General features: G+C 42.1%; 1 protein-coding gene across 8 annotated transcripts in view; it reads right to left on the reverse strand.

Annotated features, from left to right (window-relative positions):
- Positions 1-621: 621 nt before the first annotated feature.
- DNAH14 (dynein axonemal heavy chain 14) overlaps positions 622-14124 on the reverse strand; it is a 149189-nt gene continuing 135686 nt past the window's right edge. For 7 of the 8 annotated variants that reach the window (XM_081186336.1, XM_081186339.1, XM_081186340.1 and 4 more), the window contains 9 exons: positions 11982-12179; positions 9508-9707; positions 8922-9097; positions 7904-8100; positions 6643-6755; positions 5281-5414; positions 3671-3828; positions 1564-1710; positions 622-944 (listed from right to left, as the gene is read on the reverse strand). In XM_081186336.1, coding sequence (XP_081042462.1) covers positions 732-944; positions 1564-1710; positions 3671-3828; positions 5281-5414; positions 6643-6755; positions 7904-8100; positions 8922-9097; positions 9508-9707; positions 11982-12179 — 1536 coding nt within the window. In that variant the 3' untranslated portion in view covers positions 622-731. Of the gene's footprint in view, positions 945-1563; positions 1711-3670; positions 3829-5280; positions 5415-6642; positions 6756-7903; positions 8101-8921; positions 9098-9507; positions 9708-11981; positions 12180-14124 lie in introns of those variants that run through there. The other variant, XM_081186342.1, reaches the window with a different exon arrangement.

The raw sequence follows: 14124 nt of genomic DNA on the forward strand, positions 1-14124 counted from the left end.
TAGTTTAAGTTCTTCATGCAATCTACCCAGAAAGAGGTTGAAAAGCTCACACTCCTACTCAGGAAATAAATAAACATAGGATCTCCCATATTCATTTGAGCCCTTCTCATACTACAGAGGTGGAAAACTCAGGGCTGCTTTGTCATGTTGGCAAACCTCCATGGTTGCATGATGGTAAATGGAGTCAGAGGTAAAAAGTGCAGAGCAATAGAAATGACTCATACTTTTTGTTCAGTAGGCATGCTACAGATTTGGATGGCTCAGTTGGTTAGAGCATGGTGCTGTTAATGCCAAAGTTACAAGTTTGATCCCCGTATGGGACAGCTGCATATTCCTGCATTGCAGGGGGCTGGATTAGATGATCCTGAGGGTCCCTTCCAATTGTACAATTCTGATTCAAGACAGTAGCAATCACTTTAATGCCCTCATTGTAAGGCTCCAGCAGCATTGAGCTGGTCACTTTTAGAAACAATACTGCAGTAAGCAAGCACTAGAAGTTTCTTGCTGGAGCTGAGGAAGTCCAACTTTACCACATGGCTAGTTTGACACACATCTGACTGAACACAAATAAGTTTAATTAACCTGCTGCCATGCTTATATAAATAAAGAGAAGATAAATCATTATGAAAACCACAATAAATACTGTTTATTCTTAAGCATCAGTTTACCAAAACTGGTCCAACAGTCTGAAGAGTATCAAAGTTTAAGGGGTAATTATTTTTTAAATTTTCTCAGTCATCTAGTTGGCATAACAGTGCAACACCTCTTGTTATCCAGTGGCTGGGTGCTATAAGACTTGGTAGGTTAACTACTGTTATAAAATTAGTTGATATACCTGTAGAGGACAGTGTTCCTGATCTTTCAGGTGTCCTGTATAGTGGACATTCATAAAGTAGCCAGACTTCTTCCTCCTCTAGACAATGGGGTCTTGCATGGGAGGCCATCTTCAAAAGAGAAGTGTTGATGAATTAATAATACATATTAGCATAACACCGATCTTTTAAATAGACTGTATATGAGAGGAATATGAAAGAGTAGCACGCAAAACATACAGTATACAGTATGTGCATGAAACCCATATGTGAAGCAGGAATCACAGCACAACAGGCAAACTTTGCGTATCTGTCTCCTCTTTTAAGGGGGAAGGGATTCTAGATGTTAGTATGAGCCTCTACCTTCAGCACCCATCTGGTGATGGAGCGGTGGGTGGGCTTTTTTTCTACACAAGTAGCCTGACAATTGTTTGCACAAGCACAGCACACTGTTAATTCGTCATAGATTCAGAACAGCCAGCCAGATGCACCACAACTGCCATAAACACCAGGCACATGCAACATGGACAAAAACACTTTACAGGTTGAAACTTGGAGTCAGAATAAGGGAGTGGGTGAGAAAAGGAGTGCATGATGTAGTAAAATGATACAACGAAATCAAATGTTTCTCATTTCAGGTATAAATATAAGATTATATAGCTGCTCCCAACTTGCAAAATTTGTATCATTAGTGTTACCTGTTGCCACCCTGAGCTTTTATAACACAGAATGTAAATTTTATTTAAATCACCTTTTTTGGTAAAAAATTTATGTCTGGTAGTGGATAAAATCTCTGGTGAAGCTCAGGCTCTTCCAATGCCTTTGTAGTGGGATTCCAGCAAGCACCATCTATGTATAAGCCACAAACTATAACTCCAGTTTCACACCGAGAAGATTCCTGAAAGTCAACAAAAATGATAGATGAATGTCATATGATAGGGTTTTCTTGTTTGTTTTTAGTCCACCAGACTCCATAAAACCTTCAAAATTTATGACCAGCTATTATGGTGCTGGAGGAGACTCTTGAGAGTCCCACGGACTGCAAGAAGATCAAACCTCTCCATTCTTAAGGAAATCAGCCCTGAGTGCTCACTGGAAGGACAGATCCTGAAGCTTAGGCTCCAATACTTTGGCCACCTCATGAGAAGAGAAGACTCCCTGGGAAAGACCCTGATGTTGGGAAAGATGGAGGGCACAAGGAGAAGGGGACGACAGAGGACGAGATGGTTGGACAGTGTTCTCGAAGCTACCAGCATGAGTTTGACCAAACTGCGGGAGGCAGTGGAAGACAGGAGTGCCTGGCGTGCTCTGGTCCATGGGGTCACGAAGAGTCGGATACGACTAAACGACAACAACATGATGATATAAATGTTTTAAGATAGGGAAGTTGACCTGGCTGTCATGGTGTTATCCTGAGAGGCACCTGACCTACAGGTAGCATTGGCAGGTGGGTCAGTACTACAGTCCTACCTCGGAAGTTGAACAGAATCTGTTCTGGAAGTCCTTTCTATTTCCCAAACGTTTGGAAACCGAAGTGCGGCTTCTGATTGGCTACAGCCAATTGGACGTTTGGGTTCCAAAGACTGTTCGCATACCGGAACACTCACTTCTGGGTTTGCAGCAATTGGGAGCCAAAACGTTCGAATAGCAAGGCATTCGGGATCCAAGGTATGACTGTACTATGTTGGTCAAACAAAATCACTATCAACCCAATGGAAAAGGCATTGTTATGTATCAATTTTTCATGCATTCAGCAATTAGTGAAGCAATCCTTTACAGAGGTAGAATGACCGCTGTTCAGCCTCCATGACACCATCCTTCACATCTACATTCAGTGGTAACCTGTAAATTACATTTTAACTGATAGGCAACACAGTATGTTGGTCTTCCTATATGATGTTAAGCATGGCTGAAGCTCAGGAGTAGTCAGTGTGATGCTCTCAAAGTGCTGCAGGACTACAATTCTCACCAGCAATATCAGGATAGCACACTGTTGGCTACCACCTCCCTCCCCCTCACCTGCATAAGGTGTTCTAGTACTTTTTAAACGGGCAAAAGGAGGCTGGCCCAACTGAATTTGAACTTAAGTAAAGTGTCTCTTGGAACGTGGGTGGTGCTGTGGATTAAACCACTGAGCCTAGGACTTGCCGATCAGAAGGTCAGTGGTTTGAATCCCCGTGACGGGATGAGCTCCCGTTGCTCGGTTTCTGCTCCTGCCCACCTAGCAGTTCGAAAGCACGTCAAAGTGCAAGTAGATAAATAGGTACCGCTCTGGCGGGAAGGTAAACGGCATTTCCGTGCGCTGCTCTGGTTCACCAGAAGCGGCTTAGTCATGCTGGCCACATGACCCGGAAGCTGTATGCCGGCTCCCTCGGCCAATAAAGCGAGATGAGCGCTGCAACCCCAGAGTGTCTTGACTGGACCTAATGGTCAGGGGTCCCTTTACCCTTTACTTTAAAGTGTCTCTTGATGCTCAAATTTTTGTGTGTGTGTGTAGAATTATTGAGTCCTGGCAGGAATTCATTTGAGAGTTGCAGAAAGTGGTTCCTTTTCCTTTGAAAATGAAGTAACTGTGCTTCAGAAGGAAAATACTTCGGCACTGCAGAATTAGAAGGGTATTCACACCCTAACCTGCCCCTGCAACTTTCCCCCATAGGATTTTCTTCTCTATGTTGTTTCAGAAATGTGTTCCAGACACTCTTCAATAGTATCTTCCCAATATGATGAGAACATATCACATACATTTTCTCAGTATTTTTTTTAAAAAGACATTGTATAAGGCCATAACAATGACTTAGATTAATCATCCAGCTCAAAGCTCATTAACCATTATGTTACATGTGCTCTTATTTTCTTACCTTAAATGCTTTGTTTATTATAGCTTCTTTTGCGCTGAAAAATCTAAGACTCTGATCTTCATCCTGAACGAATGGAAGAACTTTGTGGATAAAATTAAGAGAATCCACTGGCAATTCTTTCTGCCGAGCGTAATTCTGAAGAACTGCAGTAAGAAATCCTGCAGGAATAAAATACATGTATGAGTTTGTGAGTACATGTTGGAGCAAGAGGTGTGAGACTAGGCTTTAGTCAGCTTTAGTTGACTAAAAAGGAAAAATCTTTATCCACTTTTCCTTCACACTATGCACACCTTATGCACACCTATCATGTCCTCTTACTCTTTTTCTTAAACTAAAAAGCCCCAAATGTAATCTTTCTTCATAGGGAAGTTGCTCCAAACCTTTGATCATCTTGGTCGCCCTTTTCTGAACCCTTTTCAGCATTGCAATATGTTTTGTACAAACGTTTAAACATATTGTTGCACGCCACCCCAATCTGAGTGGCGCGAGACTCCAGGGGTACCAAGCCTACTTACCAGGGTCTGTGCCTGTTGGACAACAAGGCACAGAGTAGACTATGGGGTCTTTATGGTATAGGCAAGCCCCGATTTGTGCAGGGCTTGTGTTCCGGGTCACAGCATGCTTGCGTGAAATTGTGTAACTGAAACACCCCATTCTGCCTTCGCCTCACCCTGCCCCACCCTTTTAGTGAAGTCTTTTATTACATTTCCGGGTCAGTTCTGGGCATAGGAGCCATCTCCTAGGGGCCATGGGGGCTTCGGCCCCCATAGTTGAGGGGGCAGGGTCCCCACAAAAATTGATAGACGTTCCCATTCAAATGGTGTGTGTGCACTACGTCATGTGGCCGATTATTTAGGGCAGAGCTTACCTGGGCTCCCACAATATTTTATTCAAGTTGGCACCCCTGGTTCTGGGTTTGGCACTGTGCATATTGGTCATGCCTAAAACGGGGGTTGCCTGTATATGGTTTATTTACACATATATACAACCTGAGTTTAGGATTGGGTGTGGGGACTTCCAGTTTACATTCTAGAAGGGTCCTGTTTCTCTCATGGCTGCTATGTTGGGTTCAAACTGTCAATCCACATTGTGCTGTGACTCCCTTTTCTCCAACTTGCAAACTAATTCCCCGAAACAAAACTATTTTTCCTCTTGCTTACATGAGCCCACTGCAATTCTGAAACTCCTCCCTCCCAGCTCTCTTGTCTTTTGCTAACTGCCCAGGGTGGGGCTCCACCCCTCTGCACCCAGCAGAGAATCTTTGTCTTGATGGCTTCCTGTCACCAGCCAAAATGATCCACATATGCTACCCAGCACCACAGATCAATAAAATCTGTGCCTCAGCTGGAAAGCAAATTAAGGGGGCAAGTGTCTGGGGCCTCACCGGCACTGCACTTTGCAGTGCACCAAGCCACCCTATGAGGACTTCCTTATTAAAAAAAAAAGTTTTGGAAAAAGGGGAGGGACATGAAATCTGGGGCCTGGCACAAGAGACGAAAGACTCAGCCCCTGCTATGCCAACCCCTAACAATGACCTGGTAGGCAGCCACAGTTCCCCACTCCTTATCTATACACTGCTGAAAATAGTAACTGTCCATGAAATTATGTACCTTGTGGAAAGAAGAAAGCTGGAAGCCAAAAGCAGCTGGGGTGTGCCTGAGAGCTGCCATCAAAGGGGTCAAGTTCCTCACCAGGTTGCATAGTTGTTTTGGTTAGCTTCTGAAGTACCACTAAATACTGATGCCTTTAAGAATGATAAGTTTAGAAGTATATATTAATTATGGTTTTAAATGGTCAATTATACAATACAATAAATAATGACAATCTGCACTAGCCAAAGGCTTAACCACTATAAAAGTACAATCCATACACATGTAAGAGTAAATATAAGAGTGTCATCATGCAGCCCCTATTGGAGGATTTCTAGTACCACATCACAATCCTAGATTTTCATGAAGTCAGGGCTAAGAGCAAAAGGGAAGGCAAACTGCACAACAGCAGTGCCTATGGCATAGGAGCATAGGGAGGAACATGGGGGGGTAGTTTAAAATAATGGGACAGGTCACATTAATTTGGCTGATTAACAGACTATATTCTTGTAAATGTGTTTCTGGGCAGGGGGGTTATTGGCTTGGTTTGTTGTTTTTATTATGTACTTTGTGATTTTATTCTGTGAATCAATCACCCTGGGATCTTCAGATGGGCGGTATACAAATTCAGTAAATAAACAAATACTGTAAACTGCAAGCTGGTTCAGTCTGGTGAGACGAGCCGCAAGGCTTCAGTAGATCCCACCAATTCCTTCCAGATGAAGGCATTAACCTGTGAAGAATGCCATCCATTATCCAAACAACGGCCTTTCCGAGGAATGAAAAATGGAATGAGAACAACAAGTATACATAACAGTAGAGGTGGTTCTTTCTCCCTTTCCACATGTGCCCATCATCCAGAAGGATGAATTGATTATTAAAGAAAAAGGCAGGTCTGGGGAAGATTCAGAAGTTACAGCACAGCTCTGAATGGACGCAGTTATTTGTGAAGCAGCAGTAGTGCCCAAGATTTACAGAGATACAAAAGAAAAAAAACTTTAGAGAGAAAGACCCAAAGAGGGGCCTCCTGCACCCCACTACTGATCCAAGAACTATGGACATAGAATGCCAGCTGACTTTTACAGGAAAAATAGAAAATATGGAAGGGAAAGGGAATGGAAGGGAGTGGCTGAGAACTTGAACAGGAGCAGTCCAAATCCAACACTTTGCTGCAGATCCCACATACGTATCAGGTTCAAAATAGGAATTTGCCTGCACTGGATATGTCATGTTCATAATTTGTTTCTGGATTTCTATAGTAGGTATCAGAAAATTTGCAATTCCAATGTATGTTAACCGTGGCATTTTAACTCTACTCTTGCCAAAGCCATTTCTTTATATACTTCACCAGAATCTTTACTGTTCTAATATTTTGCATTTTACCTTGATTCCATAAAGGTGATAACTTGTTTAGCCCACATGGAAAAGAAAGTCACTCGTAAAACAAGGTCATCAATCCAGGATCCCAGAGGTTTAAGTGATTTATAGGAATGTTGCTGTTACGTAATAGGAGAAAAAGCACAATATCATGTTTTTAAAATTTACAAAAATAAAATTGATCATTCATTCTTCCCACTCAGGTAAAAGAGTTGTGTAATCTCTGAGCAGATGCATGCAACCCCCCCCCCACACTATACAGGACATGGAAACCCTACTCAACCCCTGGCAGCTGGAAATAGTATGGAAAGAAACAACTTTATGTGATTTAAAAGGCATTGTCCACTCAAGCAGTTTTTTTACTATGGAGGCTAGAAACCCACTTTTAAAGAGAAAAATAAAAATAGACTGCTGAGATTCTGAAGATGTTAAGAATTACTGCCAGGATTCCATTCTGGTTTTGTGAACTGCTAGGGAATCGTCGTATCAGGACTAAGGGGGATCAGCTGTCTTGGACCTGATCCTCACCAACAGAGAGGAACTGATTAACAAAGTAGAAATACTGGGAACCTTGTGATGAAGTAATCATGTCCTCGGGTTTCATTATACAGAGGCAAGGTAAAGCTGAGTGTAGTTAGACATGCATTCTGGACTTTAAGGCGGTTCTATGACTTGAAAACAGAGACTCTGTAAGTTACTAAAAAAATAAGGCTGATTCAAAAAGCTTAAGGATGTGATCTCAGAGCCTCTATCTATAATCTTGGAGAATTCTTGGGTAACAGGTGAGATCCCTGCAGACAGGCAAACTGGTTTGTTTCACTTGAATAAACCATGATAACTAATACTACAACAAACCATGATTTGAGGCTAGCTAGTGAGTGTAGTTAGTTACAGTGAAACAAATCACAATCTAGGGTTGAGATATAGTATCTCCTTTCTGGTTTTCTTTGGTGGACATGCAGAGACTGCAATGGGGAAGCAAAGAAGGGGAAATCACATTTGGTGAGCAAAAGTCTGTTCTGCAGGTGGACAGCTACAACTGGGGCTGGAAGTAGACACATCAAAGCAGTGTTTCAGTTAAACGCATTGTAAATTTTGTATGAGAAATCAGGTTGGCAAAAACGAAACTCCACAGCGCCATCTTGTGTTGTAGTGCTATAATGCACATACAACATATATAAAGTGCTTTTTGGGGGCCAATGTAGCTAAGTCCATAATCTCATCCTAAAAGTTTATTTTTTGATTCACAGAGAAACTGTTCACCTACCTGCCACAGTTCAGGAACTTTGTTTTTCAATACTGAATTATAAAGCTCTTCTAGTGCTGTGGTAAAGATAATCTCGCCTTTGATACCTTGTTGAAGTCCATGTAATGACTGCATTATTATGGATAATAAATGATTATACCTTTTAATCTCCTGATGCAAAACAATTAGCAAAGTTGAACTCATAAAAGAACTAGGACCTACAATAGAAAATAAGACCCACTGGTTATCTCACTGATAAGTAGAGCAAGTTAGCTGCATCAAGCTGAATATTTGGGGCACTACTAAAAGGCAGAAAACTGTCAATAATATACAAATATCATTATATTTTTTCTTAGAGAGGGGACACTATTTGGATCTTCTGCTTCCGGCATACTGGTCAGTACCAACTTACAGTATTTACTTATTTAAAACATTTTTAGGGGACCTTTCCAGACAAGTCCTCTAAAAGCAGCATACAACAAGAAACACAAAGCTAAAGAATCGCAAAATTATTATTAAAGTTTTAAAATTACAAAAACTTAAAGACAAGCAAAAACACTGAAAAATATCAAACAGTCAACATAAAATAAGTGTCATTAACCACAGTAATAAAGCAATAAATTAACAGCATATTCAATAAAGCACATCAATTAAAAGTAGCTAGAAACATAGTTGTTAAAAGGTTTAACTAAGAGAGAAGGTGTTTGCCTACAGATACACACCCCTGATCAAATTCTGGACTAATTCTTATGCATTTAGTTCCAAGATATTCCAGCTGTGACACAATGCCATAAATTCCTCCTGCTTCCATGTAAGAATACTCACTGCCAACACTCAGCATCAAATTGCTAACTAGGAGAAATCACCTAATCTTAGATGTTGGAGTGCTATATATTTTATTATTATTTATTGATTTTATTCCTCATTATGTATTCTCAACAATAATAAACAGACCAGAACTATATATACATATATTCCTTCTTGCAAGATAAAGATAAAGCTAAATTTAATTTTATATTATGTGAATCAAAGTTCTGACCTTTTGCAACCTTTGCAAGTGCAGCCCAAACTGAGCCTGACTTGAAGCTTTCAAATGTAACTTTTTCTTTGGGTTCAGTTTCAGGTGTCTGTCCCATAACTTCTACAGTCAGTGGTAGCCTAATTTGAATGTCAGATGCTATTTCCAATACTATTTCATCTGGAGTCTTTCTGCCACTAGAACAAACAGATAAACACCCAATGTCTTAGAGTTATCAATCATTATCAATCAAGTTAATGCCCCCCTTGTTTCACTGCATGTTGCTCATTGTTCATTGTCAAATAAATAATCCTAGGCATTCTTTGTGGGGTAGTGCACCTGATTTTGCATATTACATATGCAAAAATTGGTTAATGCTAATATTCTCATGTTTATGTTGTCAATCCCACATGTAACTCCGAGAAGGTGTTGGGAAAATGAACAACAAAAGGAAATTAGAAGAGGTGAGAAGCTGCAACGAGCGGAGTCAGTAATGGGATCTTTTCTCTTCTCTGTTCTGTGTAAGGTTAGGGGACTTAAGCATGCTTAACTCTGTTAGTTTGTGGTCATATTCCAGAAACAGAAGAAGAAATCTACAAAGAGTGACCTGATGATGAGAGTGTCTGTAGTCATTGCTGGTTGAGTCCTGGCAACTGACTCAATAAATAACTGTGCTTGAGACTTTAGGTATGCTCTTTCTGCACAATGATGCATTCCAAAGAGTTCTGGAGAATCGCTCTCTGGAAGAGATCGTAGATAGGCTCTGCAATCTTTCAAAGTATCTTTTTCAGATATGGGTTGATATACCTGCAAAACCAATGAAAAATGCTTTTCATCTACTAATGTCTTCAGCCCACATCCTCACAGGAGAACACTAGAAACCAAATAGAGCCATTGTTCAAGGTAGATCAGAATTCACCTTCAAGAATAGATCCACACAAAATAAGTTTGCTCACAAAGCTAGGGAACATTGCATCGGTAGGAATGTCAAGTATATTCTGAATGATATTTATTTCCTAGTATAGGCCTATGAACTTTCACAGGCAGGATAGAATAGAATTTTATTATTACGGTCACAGACCAGATCCAGGTCACTTACAATATCAGGAAAATCATAAAATACAACAGGAATACATTGAATTGCAATTGGGTATAACAGAGACAATTCAGATATAGCGGCAGTTTAAAAATATATTAAATCTTGATCACTAAAATATAACCTAAAATTATCATTTAAAACCCTAATCATTTTGGTAGTACAGCTTGTTCCCTAAGTTTTATGACAGTCGCACAGAATTTGGCCACCCTTAGCATAATCTCTAGATCCTTGTCTTCTACCAGGAGTTTTGGACATTGAAGTTCGAACCCATTTGCAGATTTTTGTATAACAGGAGTGATAAATACGGGAGCGTAACAAGGCATGAGATACAGTTTCTACCTCCATCAAGCCGTAGGGGCAGACTCATTCCACGTATGGTTTCCCCTCGAATCTGCCCTGCAATAAGGCAGATGGCAGCACGTTGCACAGGCAGGATGTATGTGCTTTGGGAGATGGCGAGGTAGGAGCTGCCACCCAAAGTGGCAAGACAAACCAGTGTTTCATTGGGGGGGTGCTGCTGCTGCACCTCCAGCCGCTTCACTGCCAGCAATAGTGCCACCACTCCCCACACCATCATGCACCCCCTCTCACAACTGGAACAGGCACCCCCCCCACTGCCACTTCCTGCCTCTTGCCACCAGGAACCTGGCACTCCGTACTTGCCACTGCCAGGCGTTTACTGCTGCTAGGTGCTCCTTGGCCCTGATGGCTGCAGTGGCACACTCTTCTACTTGCCCTTGGGCCACCACCTTCCTTCTGGTCACCCTCTTCAGGGCAGCCCAGGGATGAGTAGAGGAGCATTCAACCACCATCCATGAGCACACCTCTGGGGTTGAGGAGCAGTAGGTGGCAAGCAAGTGCCAGTCGCCAGGTGGGGGGGGGCAGGAGGTGGGGGACAACACTGGGGGTTTTGTCTCTAGTGGAAAGACGTCCTGGGCTGTCCCTGGTTATCAAATATGTCTGAACTCAGGGAATTCACTCTAAGAGAAGAAACAAGGTTCTGAAGCCATGGTTTGAGCCTGACTGGTCATTTAAACTCTCATATGCTCTAGCCAGCCAGTGTTAGAATTCCTGCTCCATGATTGCAGTCATGGGATTTTTGTCGGTGTATGTTTTGACTCCACAGAGTGGGAAGTGACAGAAACAGGATGTTTGTGTTACTGTGTTCCGTGAAGTGGGACTATTGTCCTTTGTTTTTTTTTCTTTGCTGTCTGATGCTAGAGAGAGAGGGAGCCATGTTGCAGTGCTCCGTGTGTGTTTATTTGTAAATAAAGTAGATAAGCCAAAACACTGAGTTGCTGAGGTCTGTTACAAAAGCTGCGAAGACTCTGTGGATCCCTGATTGTGTCAATGTCTGTTGGCATCAGTTGCTGTGATGTTTGGGCAGAAGAAAGCTTTTGAAGCTCCCGAATGATCGACCATGAGGAAGGGAACATGTCAGTCGGGCATGTGTCTCTGCCAGGGTCCTACTTGAGAGTAGGACAAGCTCCTGACACAGAGTTCCCTGAGTCCAGATAACAGTTTTTCCATGGCTGGTTCTGCCTTTTTCTCCTCTTGGCAGTGTATATTGGGTTCCAGTCTAGAGAGAGACAGAAGCATTAAGATGCTCGTAGGTGAGCGATGTCTCTGCAGTGCAGAGCTGTCCATGCAAAACAAGTCTTTTGGACCGAAATGTACAAAACAGCCAAAATAAGAGTATCACATCTGGCACTTAGACCCTTTTTGACTACAGTTTTATAACAGAGAACTGTGGTTAGTTTAAAATCACAATAGAAAGTTTTTAATCTCCTCCTTTTGCATGCAAAAGAGGGACACAGGTGAGAAGGGAGGGTAAAATGTGATCCTAAGTCTTGCTATGGTGCATGCACATACAGTAGTAGGAAACCATGATTTCCTGTTAGGGCTGAACCAACCCTTTATATAACAATGTACAGGTTGTTAAAGTGCTGTAAAATAATGAAAAAATAAATGGCTTCCCCTACCCAATCAGTAGTGTAAGCAAAGTCCTCCTGCAATACAGAAGGGTTATAGAAATTATCCAAAATGTTAAGAATGCACCGACGATCCCAATTGTCAGTTACACGGCCTCCATATGTTACTTCGCCAGTCATATAACGCAGTGCTTCCCATGGAATCTTCTTTTGATTCCCAAGAAGAATCTCCAGCACCTGGATCGAAATCTTGGGAAGAAAATTTGAAAAAAGGTATTTTCTATTGTAGCATTATTGCTGTGGTTATGTCTTGTCATTACATTTCCTTTTTTACAGAGACAAGCACTATGATCCAAAGAATGATGCGACTAGTTCTGCCCCCCAGGAGAGCTTTGGACTTGCGTGTCCTGAGGTGTAACTATCTGTACCATATGATGAACTATTTTTTGAAACAGAGATGAATTTAAAGAATAATTAAAGACATAGAATGAGGGTGTATTGCTTAAAGGAAAAAATATATAAAAGCCACACAAGGCATGCCCAAACTATTATAATTTTCTGACGTATCAGACTACATGAAGCACTTCTAGGTGTAAATGCTTCATTCACTAGTCCTTTTGCTGGTATGGTAAACAAGACATGTATTTAGTGTCCTTTGTGGCTGGGTCTTGTCATAGGGGTGTCCAAGGGGTGTGCCCAGGCATTCCCTAAAGTCTTTTTAAAAAAACTGGGGATATTGGCAATGAGGAGTGTAAAGAGTACAACTTACAGGCAACTGGGGTTGGGGGAGGAAGAGGGAGGAGGCAAGAAGCACACAGATGAAGATTTAAAGGTTTGGAAAGGACCTAGAATGGATTTTCAACTTCTGCCTGTGTCTGTCTCTGGATTGTGGTGATGGAGTGACTGGCTCCAACAGCAGCGGCAAGTGGGGAGGAGGAGGGGCAAATCATCTCACCACCATTTTCAGAGACAGATGCAGGCAAAAACTGTAGACCAATATTGGCCTTTTTCTTTTGCCTGTGCCTTTCTCTTATAGCTCTGTCTCCACCTGAGCTCCGCTCACCACCTTCTATGGAGAGAGATCCATGGGGGTGACGGGATGCTTTTGTAATGTGCAAGCAAGGAGGAGAAGGATAATTACAGTGACTGAGGAGTTTAAGCCCATAATACTAGGTGAGCGACATCTAATTCTCTAGGACAGGAAGATGAAGAAACTTTAATCTGTTTTTGTCAATTTTGGTTAGTGCATCTGGTTCAAGATAAAAATAAACAGAAATGACTGTATCTGTACATTTGGTTATCACTACAGCAGAAATTTGGTATTTTGTTTCCATTGTTTAAGCTGGTACTTATTAAGTACACATTAGTATTAATTTTAAAAAATTAATTAAATTTTCGGACTTCCGGGTTGGCGCCATCGCCGAATGGCGGACTCCCTCCGAGCTCCAGAGGGAGTCTGCTCGGCAGGGGCTGGGTCCTACCGCGCCGGCGACGCGGGGACCCTTAAAAACCACGGGCACGGAGCCCGTGGACATGGTGACTCGGCTGGCACCGATAGCGCCCTCCCGACTCGTGAAGGAGCCTTTTTAAAGGCTTCGGATCGGGTGCCGGGGAGCGGCGTGGTGCTGTGAGTCCTCCGCTTCCCCTGCCGAGCGCAGCCGCATGCCATTCGACGGAGAGCGCTGGCTTCTTCCATTGGAAATTCGGACTTTTAACAACAACCCGTGAGTAATTGGATAACCGGGTATAAAAGGAGAAAAAAAGAATTTTTTTCGGATTCGGCACGAGCGGGGGCGATCTAAAAAGGAAGTCAGTCCCCCCCTGATTGTAAACATGCTAAAACAAGGACTGGGCAACCAAGATCGATCCAGAAGTTTATTGCTGATAAAAATTATTAATTCCACGATGCGAAATTACAAGAATTGTGCTGAAGGAGAAAAGTGGAGGGTGAGAGGAAAAGGCAACCCCCCCGGGAACCGGGGCAATTCGTAGAACCTGGCGAAGAGAGACGGAGAATTTGACAGCTGTCAAAGTAGCTGTCAAATCTTGAGAATATAAAGAGGACTTTGTTACAAGTATTTTGCTGGTTAATTCTGTTACAATTTGATATAATATGGATACAAACTGTTGGGGGAAAAAAGAAACAACAATTTGACTTTTGGATTAGAGGATACAAAGTTACTGCAATCCCCCT

The sequence above is a fragment of the Podarcis bocagei genome (genome assembly GCF_964188305.1).
Source record: "Podarcis bocagei genome assembly, chromosome: 3".
Taxonomy (NCBI): domain Eukaryota; kingdom Metazoa; phylum Chordata; class Lepidosauria; order Squamata; family Lacertidae; genus Podarcis; species Podarcis bocagei.